The 27,623-nt window shown below is 45.2% G+C and overlaps 1 protein-coding gene across 5 annotated transcripts in view; it reads left to right on the top strand.

Annotated features, from left to right (window-relative positions):
* Positions 1-27,623, top strand: part of MAPK10 (mitogen-activated protein kinase 10) — a 794,060-nt gene that overhangs the window by 727,603 nt on the left and 38,834 nt on the right. For all 5 annotated transcript variants that reach the window (XM_069236167.1, XM_069236182.1, XM_069236175.1 and 2 more), the window contains one exon: positions 2,292-2,355. In XM_069236167.1, the coding sequence (XP_069092268.1) occupies positions 2,292-2,355 (64 nt within the window). The remainder of the gene's footprint in view (positions 1-2,291; positions 2,356-27,623) is intronic.

Raw genomic sequence — 27,623 nt, forward strand, 5'->3', positions numbered from 1 at the left:
GCGCTGTGACGGAAACACAGAAAGTGCTCTAGATGTATAATATGGCCCCAGGAGTACTCTGTTACATATTCCTATATGACTTAGCAAATCAGCCCCTGAAATATCCAACTCCCATTAGTAAACGCGCAAAAAGGGCATACTCCTTGCTAAATGTATATGACTATTCCTTGAATATCCCCACTATATTTTGGTGCCAATTTACAAAGGCTTGCATAGAAGGGTCTGTGAAGAAGTACTAATCTTCACTTTCCAAAATGTCTTTACCTATATAGTCTCCACTGTGTTGCTGAGCTTTAGAAGAGATCATTAGTATAAAGCATGACAACAGGTACACAGAGATTCACCACAATCCATGACGCAGCAAAGTGCTGTTTGTGTTAATAAGCTCAAAATGTTCTGTTTCACAATGTAAAGCGGCACTCTGTAATCCTTCACACTCATTTACTTGCTGTTTGCTCACATACTCCCTCTCTCACCATTACCCCTTTACTTGTTCCCTCGTACATTTTTACACTGTAGATCAGTCACACATATCTTTTAGTTCATTATTAAGATTTTACCCACTATTACTCATTTTTTCATGTCTTCTTAAATGTTTATGCTCTTTCTTACTCACATTGTACTTTTACTCACTCATTCAATCTTACATCTTTATGTTCTCTGTCTCACTTGCACTCTCACTATTACACATTTACTAAGTCTCTCGTATTTTTTACACTCTCCCTCACTCACTAGTGCACTTTAACTTACACGTTTTCTCTAAAATTTTAAAGTCTTGCTCACTCATTTGCACACTCATTCTTAACAAATTTACTCACCTACTAGCTCTTTTTTAAAAAAAAAATAGTTACTCAATTGAATATTTATAAACTCAGCCATTCCTAACTCACTCACTTGTACACATTTAATCCACCCATTTTATTTCTTCCACTCTAACTCATATACATTCAGTTACTCATTTTCTCACTCATTCACACACTTCATTCACTATTAATGTCCTCATTAGAAATGCTGGGCTGGGAAGGCTATTATTATTGCAACTTTAAAAATCTGATACCAGAGTGTGATAATTATCGCCAATTACAAGTTGTGCCTCTTAAAATAAGGCATAACATGCCAAATCAATATTTAACACACTGAATTCCACATGTTTTGCCTTTATTACAGTCTTTAACCCGCACACATAGGTAGAGGAATGTGCCTCTATGGATTGTTTTTGTGCAGGGAGGAGCTCCTTCCTGCGCAAAAAATAATCCTGCATGCAACTGAGACACCCTTCCACCATGGTGCAGGGGTGTCTGCGTTGGTGCTAAGCAGCCCATTGTGCGCCAGCGCAGGGGGAAGGGACAGGAATGCGCTGTAAGCCTTAATACGGTGCATTCCTGCCCTTTCCCAGTGTTGCAGTGCAGCACATTAAGGTCACTTGCTGTGCTGCACGGCGCCACTTTCCCATAAGTATGGGCTAGAGTCTTTTCCAAAATGCAATAGTTATTCAAACACAATAAGAAATGGTGCCTCACTCGGTGCTTAATATGTACTGGTGTTTACAGATGGTGGCACAGTCACTCAGTTTTGGAACTGGGATTTATTTTTTATCATCACACTTCGACACAGAGCAAGAGAGAGAAAGGGAAACAATCAGAAAAAAGAGAAAAGGAGGGAGGAAAAGTGGAAAAATTACAAATGGAGAATTCAGGGATGAGGAACGCCTTGCTAGAATGAGATCCGGAGACAGGGAGTGCAGGGTGATTGAAGAAACAGGCAAGAGGTAGAAGCAAGACTAAGCAGCTTCCCTGCATTTAGCAGTTCTTGCAGCACGCAGAACAACATGGGGCAACTTCTCTTATTCACTTACTGTTTTAAAAACTAAGGCCCATATTTATACTTATTTAGTGCCTCATTTGTGTCATTTTTTTAGGCGAAAGCGGCCCAAACGTAGAAAATACAATTGTATTTTCTAAGTTTGCGCCACTTTTGCGTCAAAAAGCAGTGCAAATGCGGCGCTAAAAAAGTATAAATATGGGCCTAGGTGCTACCGGCACAGCCACATTAGTGGGATACAGAGTCAGTTCAACCACAGCGTGTGGCTTCTTTTTCCCTACTTATAAATGGTGGACCAAGTGCCTAGCAGATATTTCCTTTTATACTTTCGAGTTAATATCCCTCTTTCTCATTGTGGGACAACAGAACGCAGTGTTTTGCCAAGAGATCAGGAGTGGGCGAGGCAGGAGTTATAGACGTACAGTAGAAAAGTACCTCCTGACTTACCAATTTTTCTTTCTGCTCCACAGCCTCCCCCCCAGATCTACGACAAACAGTTGGATGAAAGAGAACATACCATTGAAGAATGGAAAGGTGAGACTGGGGGCTGGAATGCCACTGAGATACAATTATATTGTAGAGATTGAAGGCTGATGTTTCTTCTCATTACTTGTGACAAATAGTCAACCAATGTGCAGGACAGAGTTTCTGCATTAACTGTGCGAGCAAAAATTTGTGTGGATGGCACAGATGGAAATGTTTTGTTATATGCCCGTGTGTGTACGCACTATGTGCACAGTTTACTCTACTCTCTTGACTATTTTAAAAGGTGAAAAAGTTAATTAAATATGATGATGAGGGTGAAGATGATGACCATCATCATATGAATCTGGTGTGGTGCTGAAGCCCATCAGGGTGTTCTTGCACTGTAACAATGGCTGCTCTTGCCTACATCCGTGGTGTAGGTTTAGGTATGCCAGGATGAGTTCAGATGCTGGAATTCAAGCCTTTCACTGCCAGCTTTTGTCCACTTCTCTCCAGTAGGTGAGTTATCACTCCACGTTATTTCTTCAAAGCAAACAGTGGTCTATCCAGCCATTCTGCCAAGGGGTATAGAATAAATATCAACATCTTTAGTAAAACACTTGGGGTGTGAAGAAGCGCAGTTAGTTCTAATGGGGGAAAACACTTCATGCAGTACATGAAAGTGCATTATTTAATTATAAACTCTCAGAGTTTGTTTTTTTAAAGACACATTCTGATGTTAAATTGAATTAGGATAAGACACGTTTGTCTCGCTGTACTACATTATTACAATTCATTAGCGCTGCCACAATGCTTTGGTTTTGTTGTGGCCGTACAGAGCAAGCAGTCATCTTCCTTCAGGAACATTGTGAGACAATTGCGTATTTGTGCCTCTCCACCAGGGGCGCAGCTTCAGGGGGGGTTGTTTGGGGTGTTACACCCCGAATGTATTTTCTCATTAAAAAAAAGTTGGGTAGAGGTGCTTTCAGCTGGGTATTGTGAGATGCCTGTCAGGTTTCGCCAGGAATTTTTACATACACACAGACAAAAACGAACACACACTCTCTTCCTCAGTTGTGAAAGTTCTCAAAATATTGCTTATTTAATAGCATTTTGTGTTATCTCTCTTAGTACTCCTACCAATACGCATTCCTCTCCGTTTCCACTGACTATTAGGCCCTTCTCATGCATTCTGCTTGTCGTATAATGTTTTTAAACATTATACATCAGCCTGTCAGAAAATCTGAAGCTCACACCCCTTCTTCCCCCAATCTTACTGACCAAGCAACGCCCTGCTCTGCAGTGTTGGTGTGCCAGATAAGGGAGAAAGCAAGAATTGCAGACCTCTTCGAGATTACTGTCTTCAAGTTTGTGCACCATCATGGACAGGAGCTTCAACTCCTGCTTGGAAGTAATAAATAAAGGTATTTGTTGTATTTCTGAAAGTAGGAGTTCAGAGAAAGATTCTAAAATGTTGGGTCTTGAGGTAGAGTACATTGTTACGGTGCATTATACATTCTCCTATGAGATGGCTATTTGGATGTCTGTAGGTAGACAGCTTTGTAAAACAGAAATGCAAACCTGATAGACATCTACACTCAAACAAAAGCCTTTTAGCTAGTATAGCCACACTATAGTTGATAGCATTGACAAGTGCCAGAAATGAGCCTTGGCGTGTAGTGTGGGGAGGCTTTTTAAAGGTAAAGGTGCTAGACCCTTTATTAAAAGACCCATGCTTGAGGAGTTCCCACGGTGCATTTCGGACAGTAGCAGGCTTGATCCACTGACTTGAAATTGTGATCAGGTAATATTTCATATTCTTTAGAATTCTGAGTTTGAAAATGTGGCTCTTTGGCCATGTTCTTTATGAGCAGGTCAAGTTGGTGCTTGTCATTCAGAATCAGTCAAGGATTTCAAATGAGATGGACTGATCCAGCCTGATTCTGAATAAGAGATGGAGGAGAGGAAATGAGAGGTGAGGGGAAAGGAGAGGCAGGGTTAGGTTTTAAGATGTTTAAGTAATTTTGACATAAAATGATATTTAATCCTGCCTTTTTTCACATTTTTATACCTAGCTGGCAATTCGCAGCATTGCATGTGAGATTGCCAGACAGATTTGAAATTTGACTGAAATGTTCGTTGCATGCTGAGATTTTTGAGTCTGTAAGCAAATCTACAATTCCTAACATGAAATGTGCTAAAATCTAAGGACTGGCTGAAATCGTTGCACAAGACAGAGGGCTTCTTGCAAGCATGAGTATGTTTTACAGTTGAAAACTACTGTTCTGTTCAGGTATCTCTTTCAAAACACTGAAAACAAGAATAGAAACAAGTCATTGGCCGATCTCTCGCTCTAAAAATATCCATAGTGAGATCCTTTGCAAACATTTTGAGGGTGAGTTGGGTCGAGAGTTATATACAGGGGCCACTTTGACAGCTTCTATTATTTATTACATTACTGGCAATAGATGTTACTGATCACTGCATTGTGACTTCTGTAGAGTAGCACACTGTCTTCACTCAGGGACATACTCTGAGTTCCTCATTTAGAAGAATTTAATGCATCACCTCCAATGCATCAGATTTCTTGCACTGCAGTATGCCCCCCCTTAATGAAGCCATGGATGTGCTCTATTTACAATACAGAGATCCAGAAATTCTGACGCATCTGTGGAGCTAAACTCACTCATTGCTGGCTAGCATAAAAAAATGATGCTACTCCAGCAATGCCAGGAGGCCCACATTGAGAAAAGCCCTGCGTCAGTTTTACGCCTGCTCTGAGCAGGCAGCAAAATTCTGATGCAGTGAAGTCGCAGAATGACGCCATGAAATGTTGTAAATTTCACTGCGTCAGATTTGCATGGCTTTTGTCGTGGGAATGCCTACCTTATATACATTATACCTGGTGCAGGTATAATGTGATGCAAGGCTTTACAAACTGACTCACTGAGTCCAATGCATCAGTTTGTAAATGTGGAGCAGTGTAGAGCCCTGCTTGAGCCACTGTTGCATCAAAAACATGACGCAACTCTGGAGCAATGGCCTTAGAAATGAGGCCGTGAGTCCCTCTAGAGCCTCAGGTTCATGCCCACAGATGGAAGACCACAGCTATAGAAGAAGTTCCATCCTATCAGTTAGTCGTGACAACCTTTTAAGAGACAGAAAGAGTCAAATGTTGCCGGGAGGGAGGCACATTAAAACTATGGTTGCTTTTTTTCGCAGCTCACCTGTACTTTGAAGAATCAGGGTAAATGAGGAATGGTGAAATTGTTTTTTGATATAAAAATGTTTGTGCTTCGTTTTAGCAGCTACATTTTGGTTGTCCCACCAGTGATCTTTTTTCTTAATACAGAGAACACATCTTGCTTCTTCAGTAAGCCCTTCCTGTAATGAAGGCGATATTGTTTTTGTAAGTTGAGCTCTAGTTCTGTCTGAAATGTTCCTTTAGCACACTATCATATGTTATGAAAATAGATAATGTGCACTCACTAATATACCAGGACTTCACGCAGCCTAAATTAATCTGAAACCTTTTCCTTTTAGAAGTGGGCAGCAAATGGAAATCCTTTTATATATGGCAGACGTTCTTAATAGTGGAATGTACCTTCGACATTTCTTCCACCGCAGTCTCCTAATGGGATATTCCCTACACGGATTCTCTCATTTTTACCACTTCCTCCAGAAATCAGAGAATTTACATTAAAACATAACTCTCGATCAGGCCCCTTCTCTTTTGAAATGAGACAGTTTTTCCTGTGCTTTCATTGAATCGCTAAATTGCAAAGGCTACGTATTTCATTTCAGTTTATTCGAATGACAATGTTCCTCTCCCGCTTATTTTCATTCTACAAATGTGTAGTTCATTTTCATTTCTGCTGCCAGGAGTCAAAGGCCTTAAAATGATTGGGCTATTAAACACATACATCTGAATCTATGCAATCAAAAAAAGCATTTTCTTGGTCGTTCTATGCTATTAATGTCTTAAATTGACAATTCATAACCCATCACCCATTCTTACCTCATTTTGAACCGTGTCTAAATTTCACAGTGCAGTCTGAGAGCTGGCATGCTTTGCAGTACTCCAGGCCTATAGCACAGAAAGCGTTTAATTCTGCTTCTGGTAGATGGAGTCTCCGATGAAAAACATCCGAGGCCATTACGTCCAGTGCTCAGAGTGCAACGAGCGTGTGTGCACATTTTTTGCACCCCATGGGGCACTATTGTATTACAGAAGGGGCCGCAGTATTCGTGTGCATCCGCATTCTGTAATGCAGATAGCGCCTGCACAATACAGAACTCACAAAGTTTCACTCTGTGGAATTTCACAGAGTTACATAAAAACTCAGGGAGATTCCACGGAGTTCCGCCAATGGGCAGAAAATATGCATTTTATTTTGTGCTGCCTGCGCTGCAATTTGGTGCTCATAGCACAAGGAACGTGACAAATCAGTGCGTCCGGCACTATGCACACCTCATAGAGCATATGGCCACTGGATTTGATTTTGCTGCCACTCGAGAAGAAAATCTGCTTGAGGGGCAGCAAATCTACTTGAGACGCAGCCCTCTGGCTGATGTTGGAAGATCACATTAAGGGATGCCAAATGACACTTGTGCTCACATTTTTGGAGCCCTCCCAGAAAAAAAGTCCACCATGCGGCGATTGGTGGAATGTGGCAGGAACTCCGTGTTACAAGAGTAATGTGGAATCGCTGCCCATTCCTCCAGCAGCGTTAAGCTTTCCACCAACCTCTATACTAGGGCACACATAGAATGCTGCTACTATCTTCAAGGAATGTCACTCATCTGCATGGGGGTGTGGCTCCATGCAAACAACCGAAACACCGTGCCTCTGCGCCAGCACCTTAATATGGACATAGGCGCAGAGGCAAAGAGGAGAGATGGTGGCTCTGCACCACAAACAGAATACACCCTCTGAGTGCAATCTTTGGAGGGGGTAAGTAGAGTCCCATGCATTCCCTAGACATTCCCCTTCAGGCAGACGCCGTCGCTCACTGCACCCGCCTGCTGCTCTGTCGCACCTATGAAGTTCATGGAGATGCCACCGACACTGTGAAATAAAGGAGCGGCCGGTTCAATCATCCAGTTCTCCTTTCATTAACACCCTGCCTGCAGGGCGGTGCAAGTTCACGACTGCCCTGGGGGAAGCACATTATCAGCAACAGGGTGCATTGCCCATCTTTGCGCCTGCAGCAACAATTTAAGGATGCAAACGTTGTGCAGAAAAGGACAGCACGCCTTATTTGTAATATGGCCCTTGAGTCTCTATCGTGCTGAGGATCTTGAAATTCTAATGAGGGTGGTAACTACCATAGTGAGGGCCAAATACGTTTACTGAGGCATCCAATATGTGTTGCTGCTCTAAAATAAAGCCTGAATTTATGAACGACCGACCTCTTTACTGAGATTATGTTGATTCATATATACCTTAATTTGTCAGTGTTGTAAATTGTGCATTCATATGGAATTTCTGTTGAAAATCATGCAATGGGATTTCAAGAAAGAACAATGAGTCTTCGAAGGGCACCCTCGTTATGGGCCAAATGTTCTGGGGCTTGGAAGAAACTGAATGCCTGCTGGTGCCTAGCAGGTGTGGGAGTGCCCCAAGCAGGCCTCAGTAGTCCTTCTGATTCTCACAATGAAGGGTGCTGGTTGCCTTGTAGTACTTCCCCCCAAAATGAATGATATTTAGCCACAAGAAATTGATGAGGTTAGTCCCATGCTCCTGGCAAAGAAATGTTCTGTTGGCAAGTGATGCAAAAATCATACTACACCAAGGACCAGTCCTAATTTTGGATTAACACAGTAGTATTTTTTCTGGCAGAATATTCCAATTTAGTCTGCAAACATCTCTGTCAGTGTTCATTGTTAAAACCTGTTTGATTAACATTTTGTAGTTCTGCATGATGGCGATATAATAGAAGATTTGTTATTTTCTTTCCAAAAATCATTAGTAGAAAGATTATATACATTATGCCAATATCCAATAGTAGATTATTTTCCAAAAGAATATCTCTGAAATGGTTGTGCTTCCAGTAGCATCTAGTATCTAAGGAGAGTGGCGGGTGGGCAAACGGGTGGTGCGTAGAGGCATGCACTCTCACACGCAAAATAATTAAAGTACACTTACCTTACAGACATGACATGTGCTCCTCCTCGCTGCACATCCTCCATCTCAGCAGATTCCGTGTTCTGCGCAGGTCCTACCCAACTACAGTCACCAATGCTGCCACTGCTCTCATGCAGTTAATCAGTATGAGAGAGATGCCAGGATTGGAGGGAGCTGTCTCTCTCGGCGCTGCCGAGGGAACTGGAGGCCTGTGCTTGCTGTAACCCAGCTGTTAGAGTGGTTTCAAAGTGTGCATGTCTGGCACACTTTGGTTACAAGCCGTCCAAAGAGACATTTGCAATCTGAAATAAAATGCCTAGGCAGCCCATCCTCCTCCATGGTTCTTCCACTCATCAAGCCATATCCTCGTCCTGACACTTGGTTCAGTGCGGGTGAATGAAAAACAAAATGATGATGAATTAACTTTATTACCATTTTCTTTTTCATCTCTGGGGCTTTTGATGGCATTTAATTTGTCGGGCGTGGCTTCTCTGCTCAAATGGAGAAGCCACCTCTGTGCGCTTCTTGTCAAGTAGAAAATGTATATTATATGTATCTTTCTTTCACAACATGAATTAGGGCCAAGACAAACATGCAGGGACATTTTGTTCTGCTGATTTGTCTCAAAAGTAAATGTGTATGCCCACTACGTGATATGTCTGAAGCCTTTAGCTTGCAGTATCCAAATGTGAGATGAGGCTAAATAAAAGTATTTGCAAAATGGAGGGCCACATTTCTTAAAAAGTAACAGCGTAGCCCACCAAATAAAGTTGCTGCACTGCATTCTGTGCAAGAGAGAGCAGTATAGTTCCATACGTACTAAGATGTGGCACTGTTCTGCTCTGTCCGTGCACTGGCGCTCTTTAGGCAGCCATGTACCAATGCTCCCACCCTTGTGCCATAGTGCAAGGGTGTCAAAGTTGTCGGAAGCATAGATTTTGTACTGCAAGTGGTATCTTCCAGTAGAGGACCTACACTTTAAGGCATTTCCAACTTTGGAGTCTGTGCTATATAATGCAGCACATGTGCGAAGTGGGAAATACGAAAATAAATGAAAAAATGAAAACATTTCTTCTTCTTGTGCCTGTCTCGAGGAGGCCTAGGATTTTGACGCAAATCCCTGTCTACAATACTTTTAGGTCGGGATTGTCGTCAAAACCCATGGGTGGTTTCAAGGGAACGTCCATGCACAACTCATGGAACGTCCCATGGTGCAAAGTTATGGAAGACAGCGCATTACGCTTGTTAGACCTGGCATCCGTGGCGTGGCCTCTCCTGTCGTTTTTGCCTCTGTTTCCCATTGTTTGATTGTGTGCTGAACTCTGTTTTTGCTGTTTTTGTTACTCTGGGCAGTTTACCACTGCTGACCAGTGCTAAAGTGCATGTGCTCCCTGTGTAAATTGTTTGTATGATTGGCTTTTCCATGATTGGCACATTTAATTTACTGGTAAGTCCGTAGTAAAGTGCACTAGAGGTGACCAGGGACGGTAAATCAAATGCTACTAGTGGGCCTGCAGCACTCATGTGCCCCCCCCACATGTGTAGCCCTGTAAACATGGCTCAGACCTGCCACTGCAGTGTCTGTGTGTGCAGTTTTAAACTGCCAATTTTACCTGGCAAGTGCACCGACTTGCCAGGCCCAAACCTTCCCTTTTTATACATGTAGGGCACCCCTAAGGTAGGCCCTAGGTAGCCCTATGGGCATGGTGCAGTGTATGTTAAAGGTGGGACATGTACTGGTGTGTTTTACATGTCCTAACAGTGAAATACTGCCAAATTCGTTTTTCACTACTGCAAGGCCTATCTCTCTCATGGGTTAACATGGGGGCTGCGTTTAAATATCCTTAAAGTGTAGTGTCCCTTTGAGAGCAGATAGAGATTTGGAGTTTGGGGTCTCTGAACTCACAATTTAAAAATACATCTTTTGGTGAATTTGGTTTTTAAATTGTCTGTTTGAAAATGCCACTTTTAGAAAGTGGGCATGTTCTTGCTTAAGCCATTCTGTGACTCTGCCTGCTTGTGTATTCCCTGTCTGGGTCAGACTGACAGTTGGGCTGTTTGTGAATCCCCTCTAGACAGTGACACAAAGGTAGCTGGTGTGTATCCTGCATATCCTGATGAGCCATCTGGGCTTAAGTGGAAGGAGGAGTGGTCACTTACACCTGAAAGAGCTGTGCCTGCCCTCACACAATACAGTCTCCAACCCCCTGGAGCCAGGCCTGGGCAAGGCAGGATCTTGTGAACAACATAGACTTTCATTTGAAGTTTGCCTACTTGAAAGGCAGAAAGAGGTATAAGTAGTTGTAGGAAGTTGGCTCTGTATGCACTATTTCAAAGTAAGGAATAGTATGCACAGAGTCCAAGGGTTCCCCTTAGAGGTAAGATAGTGGAAAAAAGAGATAATACTAATGCTCTATTTTGTGGTAGTGTGGTCGAGCAGTAGGCTTATCAAAGGAGTAGTGTTAAGCATTTGTTGTACATACACACAGGCAATAAATGAGGAACACACACTCAGAGACAAATCCAGCCAATAGGTTTTGTTATAGAAAAATATATTTTCTTAGTTTATTTTAAGAACCACAGGTTAAAATTCTACATGTAATATCTCATTTGAAAGGTATTGCAGGTAAGTATTTTAGGAACTTTGAATCATTACATTAGCATGTATACTTTTTACATAAAACACAATAAGCTGTTTTAAAAGTGGTCACAGTGCAATTTTCACAATTCCTGGGGGAGGTAAAGTATTGTTAGGTTTCACAGGTAAGTAAGTCACTTACAGCTTTCAGTTTTTGGTCCAAAGTTGTCCCCCCTGAACCCCCACAGCGACGCCTGCAGAGGGAATCCCGAGGCTCCCCCTGACCGCGACTGCCTGAACTCCATTTCCCGACGGCTGGAAAAGACCCTGCACCCGCAGCCCCCAGCACCTAAAGGAACAGAACTCCTGTGCAGGAGTGACCCCCAGGAGGCCCTCTCCCTTGCCCAGGTGGTGGCTACCCCGAGGAGCCCCCCCCTTGCCTGCCTGCATCGCTGAAGAGACCCCTTGGTCTCTCATTGAAAACCATTGAAAACCCGACGCGTGTTTGCACACTGCACCCGGCCGCCCCTGCGCTGCTGAGGGTGTACTTTTTGTGCTGACTTGTGTCCCCCCGGTGCCCTACAAAACCCCCCTGGTCTGCCCTCCGAAGACACGGGTACTTACCTGCTGGCAGACCGGAACCGGGGCACCCCCTTCTCTCCATTGAAGCCTATGTGTTTTTGGGCACCTCTTTGACCTCTGCACCTGACCGGCCCTGAGCTGCTGGTGTGGTAACTTTGGGGTTGCTCTGAACCCCCAACGGTGGGCTACCTTGGACCAAAAACTGAAACCTGTAAGTGACTTACTTACCTGTGAAACCTAACAATACTTTACCTCCCCCAGGAACTGTGAAAATTGCACTGTGTCCACTTTTAAAACAGCTTATTGTGTTTTATGTAAAAAGTATACATGCTAATGTAATGATTCAAAGTTCCTAAAGTACTTACCTGCAATACCTTTCAAATGAGATATTACATGTAGAATTTGAACCTGTGGTTCTTAAAATAAACTAAGAAAATATATTTTTCTATAACAAAACCTATTGGCTGGATTTGTCTCTGAGTGTGTGTTCCTCATTTATTGCCTGTGTGTATGTACAACAAATGCTTAACACTAGTCCTTTGATAAGCCTACTGCTCGACCACACTACCACAAAATAGAGCATTAGTATTATCTCTTTTTGCCACTATCTTACCTCTAAGGGGAACCCTTGGACTCTGTGCATACTATTCCTTACTTTGAAATAGTGCATACAGAGCCAACTTCCTACATTGGTGGCAGCGGTGGGATACAAGACTTTGCATTTGCTGGACTACTCAGCCAATACCTGATCACACGACAAATTCCAAAAATTGTCATTAGAAATTGATTTTTGCAATTTGAAATTTTTCTAAATTCTTTAAAGTCCTGCTAGGGCCTTGTGTTAGTCCCTGTTAGCATTTCTTTTAGAGTTTAAAAGTTTGGTAAAAGTTTGAATTAGATTCTAGAACTAGTTTTAGTTTCTTAAAAAGTATTCCAACTTTTAGAAGCATAGGCCCTCATTCTGACCCTGGCGGTCTTTGACCGCCAGGGCGGAGGACCGCGGGAGCACCGCCGACAGGCCGGCGGTGCTCCAATGGGGATTCCGACCGCGGCGGTAAAGCCGCGGTCGGACCGGCACCACTGGCGGGCTCCCGCCAGTGTACCGCCGCCCCATTGAATCCTCCACGGCGGCGCAGCTTGCTGCACCGCCGCGGGGATTCCGACCCCCCCTACCGCCATCCAGATCCCGGCGGTCCGACCGCTGGGATCCGGATGGCGGTAGGGGGGGTCGCGGGGCCCCTGGGGGCCCCTGCAGTGCCCATGCCACTGGCATGGGCATTGCAGGGGCCCCCGTAAGAGGGCCCCTACATGTATTTCACTGTCTGCTGCGCAGACAGTGAAATACGCGACGGGTGCAACTGCACCCGTCGCACAGCTTCCACTCCGCCGGCTCGATTCCGAGCCGGCTTCATCGTGGAAGCCTCTTTCCCGCTGGGCTGGCGGGCGGTCTGAAGGCGACCGCCCGCCAGCCCAGCGGGAAAGTCAGAATTACCGCCGCGGTCTTTCGACCGCGGAACGGTAATCTGACGGCGGGACTTTGGCGGGCGGCCTCCGCCGCCTGCCAAGGTCAGAATGAGGGCCATAATGTCTAATACAGATGTGAATGTGGTGGAACTCGACACCACACCTTACCTCCATCTACAGATGAGAGAGCTAAGGTCACTCTGTAAACTAAAGAAAATAGCAATGGGCTCCAGACCTTCCAAACTACAGCTCCAGGAGCTGTTGGCAGAGTTTGAAAGAGCCAACCCCTCTGAGGATGGCAACACAGAGGATGATGATAGTGACTTGGAGGGTGATTCCCCCCCACCAGTCCTATCTAGGGAGAACAGGGCTGCTCAAGCCCTGACTCCACAAATAATAGTCAGAGATGCTGGGTCCCTCACAGGAGGGACCAACCTCTCTGAAATCACTGAGGATAACTCCAGTGAAGAGGACATCCAGTTAGCCAGGATGGCCAAAAGATTGGCTTTGGAAAGACAGATCCTAGCCATAGAAAGGGAAAGACTATAGATGGGCCTAGGACCCATCAATGGTGGCAGCAACATAAATAGGGTCAGAGATTCTCCTGACATGTTGAAAATCCCTAAAGGGATTGTAACTAAATATGAAGATGGTGATGACATCACCAAATGGTTCACAGCTTTTGAGAGGGCTTGTGTAACCAGAAAAGTGAACAAATCTCACTGGGGTGCTCTCCTTTGGGAAATGTTCACAGGAAAGTATAGGGATAGACTCCTCACACTCTCTGGAAAAGATGCAGAATCTTATGACCTCATGAAGGGTACCCTGATTGAGGGCTTTGGATTCTCCACTGAGGAGTATAGGATTAGATTCAGGGGGGCTCAAAAATCCTCGAGCCAGACCTGGGTTGACTTTGTAGACTACTCAGTAAAAACACTAGATGGTTGGATTCAAGGCAGTGGTGTAAGTAATTATGATGGGCTGTACAATTTATTTGTGAAAGAACACCTATTAAGTAATTGTTTCAATGATAAACTGCATCAGCATCTGGTAGACATAGGCCCAATTTCTCCCCAAGAATTGGGAAAGAAGGCGGACCATTGGGTCAAGACTAGGGTGTCCAAAACTTCCACAGGGGGTGACCAAAAGAAAGGGGTCACAAAACCTCCCCAGGGGAAGGGTGGTGAGACAGCCAAAAACAAAAATAGTAAAGAGTCTTCTACAGGCCCCCAAAAACCTGCACAGGAGGGTGGGCCCAGAGCCTCTTCACAAAACAATTCTGGGTACAAGGGTAAAAACTTTGATCCCAAAAAGGCCTGGTGTCGTAGCTGTAGTCAGTCTGGACACCAAACTGAAGACAAGGCCTGTCCCAAGAAAAATACCACTTCAAACTCCACTCCAGCTAACACTGGAATGGCTAGTCTCCAAGTGGGATCAACGGTGTGCCCAGAGCAAATCAGGTGTCACACTGAAGCTACATTAGTCTCTGAGGGTGGGGTGGATTTAGCCACACTGGCTGCCTGGCCCCCTAACATGCAAAAATACAGGCAGCAGCTCTTAATTAATGGGACAAGTGTAGAGGGCCTGAGGGATACAGGTGCCAGTGTCACTATGGTGACAGAGAAACTGGTTTCCCCTGGCCAATACCTGGCTGGACAAACTTATCCAGTCACCAACGCTGACAATCAGACTAAAGTACATCCCATGGCTATGGTAACTTTAGAGTTTGGAGGGGTCAATGGCCTGAAACAGGTGGTGGTCTCCTCGAATATCCCAGTAGACTGTTTGCTTGGAAATGACCTGGAGTCCTCAGCATGGGCTGAGGTAGAACTGAAAACCCATGCAGCCATGCTGGGTATCCCTGAACTGGTGTGTGACAAGACAAGGGCACAGTGCAAGGCACAGGGTGAAAAAGTAGAGCTGGAGTCTGGAAGAAAGGCCCAGCCTACCAAGAGAAAAGGAAAGTCAGCTGGGAAACCAGCTGCAACACAACAAGAAAAAGAGAACCTCTCTTCTCAGGAAGAAGTTCTGCCCTCTGAGGGAACTGAGCCTATGGAGCTGGAACCTTATCAGGTTGAGCTCTTAGGCCCAGGGGGACCCTCAAGGGAAGAGCTGTGTAAGGGACAAGAAACCTGTCCCTCTCTTGAAGGCCTTAGGCAGCAAGCTGCTGAAGAGTCCAAAGGCAAGAAAAATGGAACACATAGGGTCTATTGGGAAGATGGACTCCTGTACACTGAGGCAAGAGATCCCAAACCTGGTGCCACTAGGAGAGTGGTAGTGCCTCAGAGTTTCAGAGAGTTTATTCTGACCTTAGCCCATGATATTCCCCTTGCTGGGCATTTGGGACAAACCAAGACGTGGGAGAGGTTAGTCAACCACTTCTACTGGCCCAATATGTCCCAGAAGGTTAAGGAGTTTTGCCTCTCCTGCCCCACCTGTCAAGCCAGTGGTAAGACAGGTGGGCATCCAAAGGCCCCCCTCATTCCACTTCCAGTGGTGGGGGTCCCCTTTGAAAGAGTGGGTGTGGACATAGTGGGTCCACTGGAACCTCCCACAGCCTCAGGAAATATTTAAATCCTAGTTGTAGTGGATCATGCTACTAGGTATCCTGAAGCTATTCCCCTTAGGTCGACTACTGCCACTGCAGTAGCCAAGGCCCTCATTGGTATCTTTACCAGAGTGGGTTTCCCTAAGGAGGTGGTGTCTGACAGAGGTACCAACTTCATGTCAGCATACCTAAAACACATGTGGAATGAGTGTGGAGTGACTTATAAATTCACTACACCATATCATCCACAAACTAATGGCCTTGTTGAGAGATTCAACAAGACATTAAAGGGCATGATCATGGGGCTCCCAGAAAAACTCAAAAGGAGATGGGATGTCCTCTTGCCATGTCTGCTTTTCGCTTACAGAGAGGTGCCTCAGAAGGGAGTAGGGTTCTCACCCTTTGAACTTCTGTTTGGCCACCCTGTAAGGGGACCACTTGCTCTTGTTAAAGAAGGCTGGGAGAGACCTCTTCATGAGCCTAAACAAGACATAGTGGACTATGTACTTGGCCTTCGCTCAAGAATGGCAGAATACATGGAAAAGGCAAGCAAAAACCTTGAGGCTAGCCAACAGCTCCAGAAGTTTTGGTATGACCAAAAGGCTGCAATGGTTGAATTTCAACCAGGGCAGAAAGTTTGTGTTTTGGAGCCTGTGGCTCCCAGGGTACTTCAGGACAGATGGAGTGGCCCTTACCCAATCCTGGAAAAGAAGAGTCAGGTCACCTACCTGGTGGACCTAGGCACAAGCAGGAGCCCCAAGAGGGTGATCCATGTAAACCGCCTAAAGCTCTTCCATGATAGGGCTGATGTAAATCTGTTGATGGTAACAGATGAGGACCAGGAAGCTGAGAGTGAACCTCTCCCTGATCTCCTCTCATCAAACCCTAAAGATGGCTCAGTGGATGGAGTGATCTATTCAGACACCCTCTCTGGCCAACAGCAATCTGACTGTAGGAAGGTCCTGCAGCAGTTTGCTGAGCTCTTTTCCCTAACCCCTGGTCAGACACACCTGTGTACCCATGATGTGGACACAGGAGACAGCATGCCTGTCAAAAACAAAATATTCAGACAGACTGATCAAGTTAAGGAAAGCATCAAGGTGGAAGTCCACAAGATGCTGGAATTGGGAGTAATTGAGCACTCTGACAGCCCCTGGGCTAGCCCAGTGGTGTTAGTCCCCAAACCTCACACCAAAGATGGAAAGAGAGAGATGAGGTTTTGTGTGGACTACAGAGGTCTCACTTCTGTCACCAAGACAGATGCCCATCCCATACCTAGAGCTGACGAGCTGATTGACAAATTAGGTGCTGCCAAATTCTTAAGTACCTTTGACTTAACTGCAGGGTACTGGCAAATCAAAATGGCACCTGGAGCAAAAGAGAAAACAGCATTCTCCACACCTGATGGGCATTATCAGTTCACTGTTATGCCCTTTGGTTTAAAGAATGCCCCTACCACCTTCCAAAGGTTGGTGAATCAAGTCCTTGCTGGGTTGGAATCCTTTAGTGCAGCTTATCTTGATGATATTGCTGTCTTTAGCTCCACCTGGCAGGATCACCTGGTCCACCTGAAGAAGGTTTTGAAGGCTCTGCAATCTGCAGGCCTCTCTATCAAGGCATCCAAATGCCAGATAGGGCAGGGAACTGTGGTTTACTTGGGACACCTTGTAGGTGGAGGCCAAGTTCAGCCACTCCAACCCAAGATCCAGACTATTCTGGACTGGGTAGCTCCAAAAAACCAGACTCAGGTCAGGGCATTCCTTGGCTTGACTGGGTACTATAGGAGGTTTGTGAAGGGATATGGATCCATTGTGACAGCCCTCACAGAACTCACCTCCAAGAAAATGCCCAAGAAAGTAAACTGGACTGTAGAATGCCAACAGGCCTTTGACACCCTGAAACAAGCTATGTGCACAGCACCAGTTCTAAAAGCTCCAGATTACTCCAAGCAATTCATTGTGCAAACAGATGCCTCTGAACATGGGATAGGGGCAGTTTTGTCCCAAACAAATGATGATGGCCTTGACCAGCCTGTTGCTTTCATTAGCAGGAGGTTACTCCCCAGGGAGCAGCGTTGGAGTGCCATTGAGAGGGAGGCCTTTGCTGTGGTTTGGTCCCTGAAAAAGCTGAGACCATACCTCTTTGGTACTCACTTTGTAGTTCAAACCAACCACAGACCTCTCAGATGGCTGATGCAAATGAAAGGTGAAAATCCAAAACTGTTGAGGTGGTCCATCTCCCTACAGGGAATGGACTTTATAGTGGAACACAGACCTGGGACTGCCCATGCCAATGCAGATGGCCTTTCCAGGTTCTTCCACTTAGAAAATGAAGACTCTCTTGGGAAAGGTTAGTCTCATCCTCTTTCGTTTGGGGGGGGGTTGTGGAGTTCGTGTTTGACAGACTCCCAGACCATATACTCTTATGGCTACCCTGCACTTACAATGTCTAAGGTTTGGCTTAGACACTGTAGGGGCACAGTGCTCATGTACTGGTGCCCTCACCTATGGTATAGTGCACCCTGCCTTAGGGCTGTAAGGCCTGCTAGAGGGGTGTCTTACCTATACTGCATAGGCAGTGAGAGGCTGGCATGGCACCCTGAGGGGAGTGCCATGTCGACTTACTCCTTTTGTTCTCACTAGCACACACAAGCTGGTAAGCAGTGTGTCTGTGCTGAGTGAGGGGTCTCCAGGGTGGCATAAGACATGCTGCAGCCCTTAGAGACCTTCCCTGGCATCAGGGCCCTTGGTACTAGAGGTACCAGTTACAAGGGACTTACCTGGATGCCAGGGTGTGCCAATTGTGGATACAAAAGTACAGGTTAGGGAAAGAACACTGGTGCTGGGGCCTGGTTAGCAGGCATCAGCACACTTTCAATTCAAAACATAGCATCAGCAAAGGCAAAAAGTCAGGGGGTAACCATGCCAAGGAGGCATTTCCTTACAGTAGTTGACCCAAAACACCAGATTTTCACATTTGTTTTTGGAACCAAGAAGAACCTCTGCCAAGGAGAAGAACTGAGGAGAAGTGCTGCCCCTGCTGCCCCTGCCTGTGACTGTGCTTTGTCAGTCTATCCTGCAGTTGCTGCTCCTGCATGTGGAAAGGGACAAAGACTGGACTTTGTGGTATATTCCTGCTTACGAAGAATCTCCAAGCGATTGGACTGAGCTTTCCTCCTGTTTTGAAGTCTCAGGGCTATCAATTACTTCCTTTACCAGCACCTGGACTCTCTGCTGAGATTCCTGCCCTGCCAAGTGGGGCCCTATCCAGTCTCTGGGCTCTTGAAAGGTGAAGCTGGTAGAACAAGGACTGAAATCCACGCACAGGAAGCCATGCAGGGAAAATGTCAATGCACCACCTGCAACGTGGCTGTCAAAACATGCACCACATGCCTCGTAACTGAAATCAATGCACCACCTACACCGTGGCTGGGAAATCGATGCATCACCTGAATTGTGGCTGGAGAAACGATGCGGCACCCGCTTGCGGCTGCTGAAAATGACGCAAACCCCATGCAGCGTGGTTTTCCATCACCGTGCAGCTAGATTTCTCATGCATCATCGCTGGGCATCAAAATCAAATTGAACCTGCGTGGATCTGAGGTGCCCCGTCCGGGAATGGATGCATTACTTTCTTACATAGAGAAAAACGATGCATCGCCTACCCGACTGGAGATGAAATAATGCACGGCCTCACTTGCGATTAGGGAATCAAAGCATTGCTGACTTTTTCTATGCACACTTTCCTGGCAGCTTTATTTTTTATGCAAACCAAGGACTTTGTGTAACAACAACATTTCCATTGTTTTCTATGGAATAAGACTCTTATTATTTTAAAAATTCATATATTGACTTGTGTATGTTGGATTTTCTTTGTTTTGGTCTTGTTTGATTTAGGTAAATATTGCCTCTTTTTCTAAACTGGTGTGGTGTCCATTTTGTGGTGTTTTCATTGTGTTACTCTGTGTGTTGGTACAAATGCTTCACACTTTACCTTTGAGAAAAGCCTGACTGCTTGTGCCAAGCTACACGGGGGTGAGCAGGGGTTGTCTTAGGAGTGTAAGTCCCTTACCCTGACTAGAGCTAGGGTCCCTGCTTGGACAGAGTACAAACTGGCTGTCAACCAGAGGCCCCATTTCTAACAAGACCACTTTGTGTCTCTTTGGATTCCCACCCAACTCAAATTCCAACATCTGTTGGATGGTAAATCCAATCTGAGTTGGTTTTGCAGTAGGAAAGTAACACAAACCTGATGCAAACCATTTCTAAATCTGAGTCAATGTATACGGCTCATCAACAGCACATCTCACAAAAAGAGAGTAACCCTTAATCTGAGAAGAAGGTTAGGGTTTTTCAGCCACAAGCCAACATAATTCCCCTCCCAAATGACATAAAAACAATGTTTTAGATATACTTACTGCAGGTACCTTATAATCTGCACTCAAGAAAACTGCATGCTTCAAAATAATAATATACCTTTGTTGTTAGAAAAATATATTCTTGTTCATCCGCTATAAAAACATGCTTTCCTTAGATTATTTAGGTGTCATTAAAAGCACAAGCTATATATACGATTTATACACAATAAAACCTCATATAATTCACATTTATCAACAACATACATAGATCAAATATTTTAATAAAGTTCAAAGCAAATACTTAATATAAAACTGTCAATGCTGCGTCTTGGTGGACACCACATTCAGGACCCAAAGATAATTAAATCATACCGAATATCATATCATCTTTAAAAAAACAACATCATTGCAGCCTATAGCATAGATATCATTGTGTCCATCTCAAGAATCAATACTCATTAGTTGCACAAATCTTATTTTCATAAATTGATGTAATCATGGATCCCGTATCAATCTCTTTGTATGAAGAGTTCACCAGTTAGTCTCCTTATCACCAAGTGCCACTAAGTTGAAAGCATTTAGCCATTATATTTTTTGAGCAGATGACATAAATACAAATCAGTTTTCCCTGTCATATCTGTACCTACTATTCCCTTAGGCCCCAGTCTGATGACTATTTTCCACAACCGGAATGTCAGTCTATAAATATAAGGTAATTCCAACTACGCATCTGTATTATATGGTGATACCCCTAGTAGGACTGCCTTACATTTAGTTGCTCTTCCCATCATTATATTTCTTAGTTTTATGGGGTAACATGCACATTCTCTATTATCCTGGGTGTGGAAATTCTTTGCCACTTTCAAAGGGGCATTACTTTGTATGCGGGGTGTATCCTAACTGATTTGTATCTGTCATGGGATCAGGTCCCACGTTTATGTTTATTCCAATATAGTATAATGTTGTACAACATCATCCTATTTTTTAATATGAAACATTTTAACTTACTCACATCAGTCATATTAATTCACTTGCCACAGGGCTATGACATGCCTAAGGATTCTTCCAGTCAACGTGGAAGCTCTTTCCACTTTTACAACAATTAGAAGAGTTTTCCATGAAGGAAGACTTAATATAGATTTTATGCAGACCCTTATAGTAAAAAATGTTTCTTTTAAAATTGTATTCATTTTAATTATAGGTTCAGATTCGAAAACATTTAAGGTTAAAAAAAACAGATAAAATAACCATAATAATAATTTCAGACTTGAAGACTCCTCAGTAATAATACCTTTTTTTGGTATTGACCAACATTCCCAATAGTATGCTTGGAAAATAAGTCAGGCACACGTTTCCAGGCGTTGTACTGGGAACGTTATGGGCCGTATTTATTAATATTTCATGTAATGTAGTGCAAAGCAGCAAGCCACAGCTGCCCTGCATGAAGGGGACATGACAGGAATGTGCTGTATTTACCATTATACAGAACATTCCTGCTCTCTGCATGTGCTGGCGCACCAACTTCTGGCTAGCACCAACACAGGCGCCATTGCACTAGGACTCTTTTTTGCAGCAAGGGCCACGTTTCTGCACAAAAACAATCCTCAGAGGCATTTTCCTCTTTGTAAGTGAGCTGCAGACTATGGAGCACACTTAGAAAGAGGAAACAATGAGAAGAAATAAAGATATTTGTCCTCGTTGCGCCTCTGGTAGGGAGATGTACGATTCTGATGCATTCCCAGGTCTACCAAAGTTGGTGAATCTGAGAATGTGTCTGAGTTCATGGGTGGAGGCGTGGGAACACCCATGCTCCACACATGACACGCCTCCCTGCAGCCGAGTAATGCAAGGCAGCTATATGTGTTGCTTTGCGTTACTTTAGATTTAACAAGTTGCTTAGGGCTGGCATTGGACAGCCTCCTTGGAGATATACACTATTTGATTCTTCTATGGGGCAGGCACTGCCGGGGGTGCGGGTTTACACTCCAGTGGAGCTCTGAATGACCCTGCGATCATATTTGCTAGTCACAGTGTAATGCGGTGTGATAGTTGGAGCACCTCTTACTTACTTGTCCATGCTAGTTGGCTGTTAAAGCACACCTAATGCATGATAGCAGCCCCCTGCGGCTTAGAGCAGCAGGGGGATTGGCAGCCAAACATCTGTTCCCATGTGTGCGCCACAATTTTTTGATTGGGGTTATGTGGTTTGGGTAAAGGGTGGGTTGCGGAGGAGCTGCTTCTCTGTCTATGGTGCTGGGGATCACAGTGTAGATGAGGGGGGACTAGTTCAAACAACCAATATATGTACGTTGAAAGAAGAGAGGTACTTGACATGTACTATGATTCCTCTGGCATTGGCACATGATGTTGCATGATGGTGACTGATGGTATGTGAGACAAGCCAGTGGGCGCGAGGGGCCCACTGCCATTGAAGTTACAAGTTACTAACCTGGAAGGTCGGGTTGAATTATTGCAGGAAAGTGCGCAGGGTAGTGGTATATTTACAGAGGCATTGTATAGATGTAGCTATACTGCAGGAAACACATTTCACCCCGACAGCGGACTGTTTACACAGCGGCATATGAGGGGGACTGCTACACCATAAGCTTTACAACACAGGCGTGGGGTGTGCTGATCTGGGTTCAGAAGGGCTCTGTTATTAAACTGTGGGGAAGCATGCGCGGACCCAGGCAAAAGGTATTCGGTGGTGCGCTGCTATGAAGATGATTTGGCTGCTCTGCTGATAGGGGTGCATGACCCTAGTTATGATGATCTGCAGTTTTATCATAATCTATGTGCCCAGCTTGCACAGTATGGGGTCATGCCTCAAATATGGGGTGAAGATATTGATTGTGTTTTATGCCCTGACTGGGATCAATCTAGGAGGCCACCTAGGCAGCCCCCGGCCATGTCTTGCATCACCAAGCAGTGCAGTCTGCTAGATATTTGGCAGTGGTTTCCCAAACCGGTAGGATACACACATTATTCCACTGTGCATGACATTCACACGTGCAAAGCTTATTGGCTTATGTCTTGGAGTTTAGTGCTGCGTGTCTGGACGTGCAGGTATTTACCACGCACGTACTCAGACTACTCGCCGGTATTGATGGAACTGACACTGTACAGCCCTAGGCCCCCCAGATTCATTGGAAGTGTCCACCCTACTCTCTCCTAGACACAGGCCCTCATTACAACTTTGGCGGGCAGCAACCGCCGCCCGCCAAGTTGTAACAGCCCTGCGGCCGCCAATACGACCGCACTCCCGCGGTGGCCATTAAGACATCCTCGTTGGGCCGCAACATGGGAGCCGGCTCCAAATGGAGCCAGCGGTGTTGCGGCCGTGCGACGGGTGCAGTTGCACCTGTCGCGCTGCTTTATGGGGCTGTGCCAGGGGGCCCGCGACTCCCCTTTCCGCCATCCTTTCCATGGCAGTTCCTACCGCCATGAAAAGGCTGGCGGGAAGGGGACTCGTAATCCCCTGGGCAGCGCTGCCCTGGAGGATTAAATCCACCGGGACCACTGTGGCGGAAAACCGCCGGTCTCGGCGGGACGACCGCGGCGCTTCCGCCCCCGGTCGTAATACCCGAGATTGCTCCGGCCGCCTGTTGGCGGTGCAACCTCCAAAACAGCCCTGGCGGTCGAAATGAGGGCCACAGTGTTCTGGAAGGAGCTCGCTCAGGTGATTGACAATTACTTCAACAATAGCATAGGCCAGTGTAGACTTGGGGCCCCCTGCATGGCACAGGGTGCAATGGCCATGCCCAGGGGACCCTGGTCCCCTGTGCTGGCCACTTGGGTGATGGGCATGACTCCTGTCTTTTCTAAGACAGGAGTAAGGTGCTATGGATGGTTTTGCGTCAGAAAATGATGCTAGGCTGGTTAGAGGCATTTTTTTTTGCCTTTAACCAGCCTAACATCATTTTTGGTGCAAAACCCTCTTCTCCCATACCACCACCCTCACCCGGCTAACGTAATTTTTTTATGTTAGCCCACCCTTTGCACCAGCTTGCGCCATTCCATTAATTTGGTGCCCGGCTGGTGCTCAGGAATGGCACAAGCCGGTGCAAAACTTTTTGATGCAAAACTGTGTTAGTGCAGTTTTGCATCAAAAATTATAAATATGCCCCTAAGTATCTTAACAGAGTGTATTACATTCCGGCTCGACTCTTCCATGATGGGTTGAGGGACAGTACGTCCTGCCTTAGATGCAGAGAGGAAGGTCAGGCTTTCTTCATATGGCATTGTTCTGCCCAAGGATACAGCAGTACTGGAAGGCACTAATCAAAGTGTTGCAGGAGATAACGGTTGAATGCCAGTATTGCTGGCAAAGTGCAAAATAGCAATGTAATAGGAAGGGACCGCTCCCGACGTTGTGGGAGTGGCATGGAGACATGGCATATTGTAATATCCAGTCTGATGCATACAACAATCTGATGCCAGCCCAACGCCATCCGAGGGATATCTGGGGACCCTGTCAGGCATACCTGACTCGGACAGAGAATACAGAGACTAATAGTGCTGGGGAGGACGATGTGACGATAAGTGGGGCAGCTTTGGAACAGGTGATATAGACTCCTGTGCTGCTAATGGTGTATGGAGGGTCAGGTGAAGTGGCCTGGTGCTAGGGGTTGGTTTGCGTTTTTGGCGATGCCCACGCCCCAGATTGGTTATGGTGGGAAAGTGTATCCAGTGCCCCCACCTAGTAAGATGATCTGTGGAAGTGTTGAGTCCTGGAGTGTGTGTGGCTTCACGGAAATCAACCAACATATATCTTGGAATTTTTCAAAGTAGTGCAGTCTGCTGTCTCTCTTGAGACTTCATTTTGCTTCTGGCCTGCCTCCCGATCAAGATTTCTGCGATCAACTAGCAGAATTCTTTAAAAGCAAAGTGGAGGCAGTCTGTAGGGAATTTGACCTTTCCTGTCATCAAGCGCATGACAGGCTTGATCTACTGGCTAAAGATATAAGAGAATCTGAGGTTTGCAGTTTTCCACTCCTATCCTGTGCCCAGGTGACCAGGTTAATTGGCCAAATTAAGTCAGGAGCTCCCTCGGACCGCTGTCCCCCCAAGGTAGTGCTAAATATAGCAGAAAGCTTTGCTCCAGTTTTATCAACTGTGCTAAATACAATCATTTAAGTGCCTATGTTTCCTACGGCATGGAAAAAAGCGTCAATCCTGCCTTTATTAAAAAATCCTTCTCTAGATCCCGTGGAGGAGAAAAAATACTGCCCAATCTCTCAGCTTCCTTCCACTGCCAAGCTTCTTGAAAAAGCCCATTAACCCTAGTTTGTCAGGATATTTGGGGAGGGTGTAGTTTTGCAGTACTTACTTGCCAACTCTGGAACAAACTGCTTCTATAGATGAAAAGTCAACCTGACCTCTCCTGCTTCTGTAAACAGTTGAAATCATGGTTGTTTTCTATCCACTTCAGCCCTACAGCTTTCTGTTCGTTTTCTGGGAGTCCTTGAGTCACAAGGCGTCCTCGGGTATTCGCGCGCTGTAAAAACAACTACTAGTACCAATAGCAGCCATGCTGCAACCTCGTGTGTGTATTTAGTAGACATATAACTTGAGTTGCCTTACTGGGCTCTGCGCGCGCAGTGTTTTCGACCCATATGCCATAGTATTTTGTATGATTGGCAAAAATGAAAATAACGTTTTAAAATAAATTTTAAAAAGCCTGAGGTCCTCCAACTGACAAACTAATGACACTATTCAGACCTTTGGTTTTCTTCTTTCCTCAAATATAAAACAAGCTTATTCAAATCATCTAAGATTACATAGTATCGGTGTCGTGCATCAAGGGAGACCTGATTTGATTCTGTAAGAAAACTGGCTGCCCCTATTGGGGGCTGGGTGAGAGGACTATGTTATCCCTAAAAGGATGGTTTGTGAATGAAAAGAGAATTGTCAAGCAAACTAATTGAATAGGAAGATTCTGAGCTTCCGATCTCTAACCTTAACCCCTGTGATTCTTCAGGCAATATGTCAAACGTCAGGGGCGTCATTCCTGGACTTATTCACATCCCGGACAACAATGAATTTCCCAGGTTTTCGTCGAGGAGCGTAGTAGAGGAATTAATTGTCAATAGATTGCAATAAGAGATGCTTTTGTGTATTTTCCATTTCTATGCATCCCCTGGAGTTCTCAGCTTGAGTTAGGGGCGCAACAGAGTAATGAAAGTATTGGTTCCCTTCTGTCCTTGAGATCAGGGGTTTCCTTGCTATGGAGAATGTTGATATGGCATTGTTGGAAAATTCCCATGAGTCCATCCCCTCTAAGTCAGTCGGAGAGAATATTCTTGAAAATGTTATCCCTTATAATCTGGAGTTGAGAGAAAGGGGGCTAGAGGTTAAGGGATGTCCACCTCTTATTGCTGTGGCAATTCAGAATTCTAGGAACTATTCAACCTTAAAGTCCTATGCTAGGCATTGCGATTCATTTCTGAGGTGGCGCCCAGCCCTATGTCCCCCCCTGTTGTTCCAGCATGGGCTTTAGTATTGGTCCCCAAAGCACAACAGTCACGTCCTTTTTCAGCTACTGGAAGTTGTGAATTTGAAAATCTTAATGATAAAGGTCTTTCTGGTGAGAGTTAACTCATGCCGCAGGGTAGGAAGTTAAGTGCCCTTCTCTGCTGCCCTTCTTTTCTTATCATTAGAGAAGAAGATGTGATTATTCATACAGGTCCTGTTTCCTGCAAAAAGCACTTTCAGTGGTGAATGCATCACAGGGGACTTTCTTGTATTTTTTTCTTACCCCACCGTCATCAGAGGAGGGGATGTGGCATTTGCTGGATGTCAAAACAGCTCTTGTGACATATCTACAGAACTCCAAGAGCTTTAGAAGTTCATATTCTTTGTTTGTGACATTGGCTTTAGCACTTCAGTGTTGTAAAGCATCTACTTTTACTACAAGCAGATGCATAAGGTGTAAAATAGCCATAGACAGTTCCTTAGCTGATGTCCCCCTACCAGAAGGCATTCAGGGGAGGTCTACCCAAGACTTGGCTGCATTCTCGCCAGAGGTCTAGAGAGTACCCCCTGTAGATATATTCAGGACAGCTGCATGGTCTTCGATGAATACATTTGTTCACTATCATTGACTAAAAGGCTGGGATAACAACAAGATCTTTGGCGTGGGAGACAGGAGTCGTGAATCCTAATGAATGGGCAGTTAGCACATCCATCGTAGTATAAAATGAAAGTGATTTCACAAAGCAGTCACTGTGCAAAGAACACAGACTGTGTTGCAACTGCACCTTGGTATACCAGGACTTAAGCGGCTTACAGCCTCCTCTTATTTTGTGTGATAGGCTTATTTGTAAACATATAAAAACACTGGTCCCAACGGTGAATCCAGCACAACTGATCCTCAGTTAGGCCCTGATTACAAGTAGCCGACTTTCACTCGGAGTGATTAGTCTGAGTGAAGTTGTGCTACCTACAATTCTGAGTTTCTCCAGTTCCAGAATTGTCTGTTCTGCAACCTGGAGACCCAACAATTCCAGACCTGAAGACACTTGACTCTGTTCAGCGCTGCAGGCAGGGACTGCAGGCAAAACCACAGCCCGGCCACCCCAACCTCTGCAGCAATTCAGAGGCAGAAACAATGCTACCTCTTGTCAAAATCAGGCTCCCACCCCTCTAGCCAACCACACCCAAGCCTTCTTCGAAGCAGACA

This window comes from Pleurodeles waltl, chromosome 1_2 (genome assembly GCF_031143425.1).
Source record: "Pleurodeles waltl isolate 20211129_DDA chromosome 1_2, aPleWal1.hap1.20221129, whole genome shotgun sequence".
Taxonomy (NCBI): Eukaryota; Metazoa; Chordata; class Amphibia; order Caudata; family Salamandridae; genus Pleurodeles; species Pleurodeles waltl.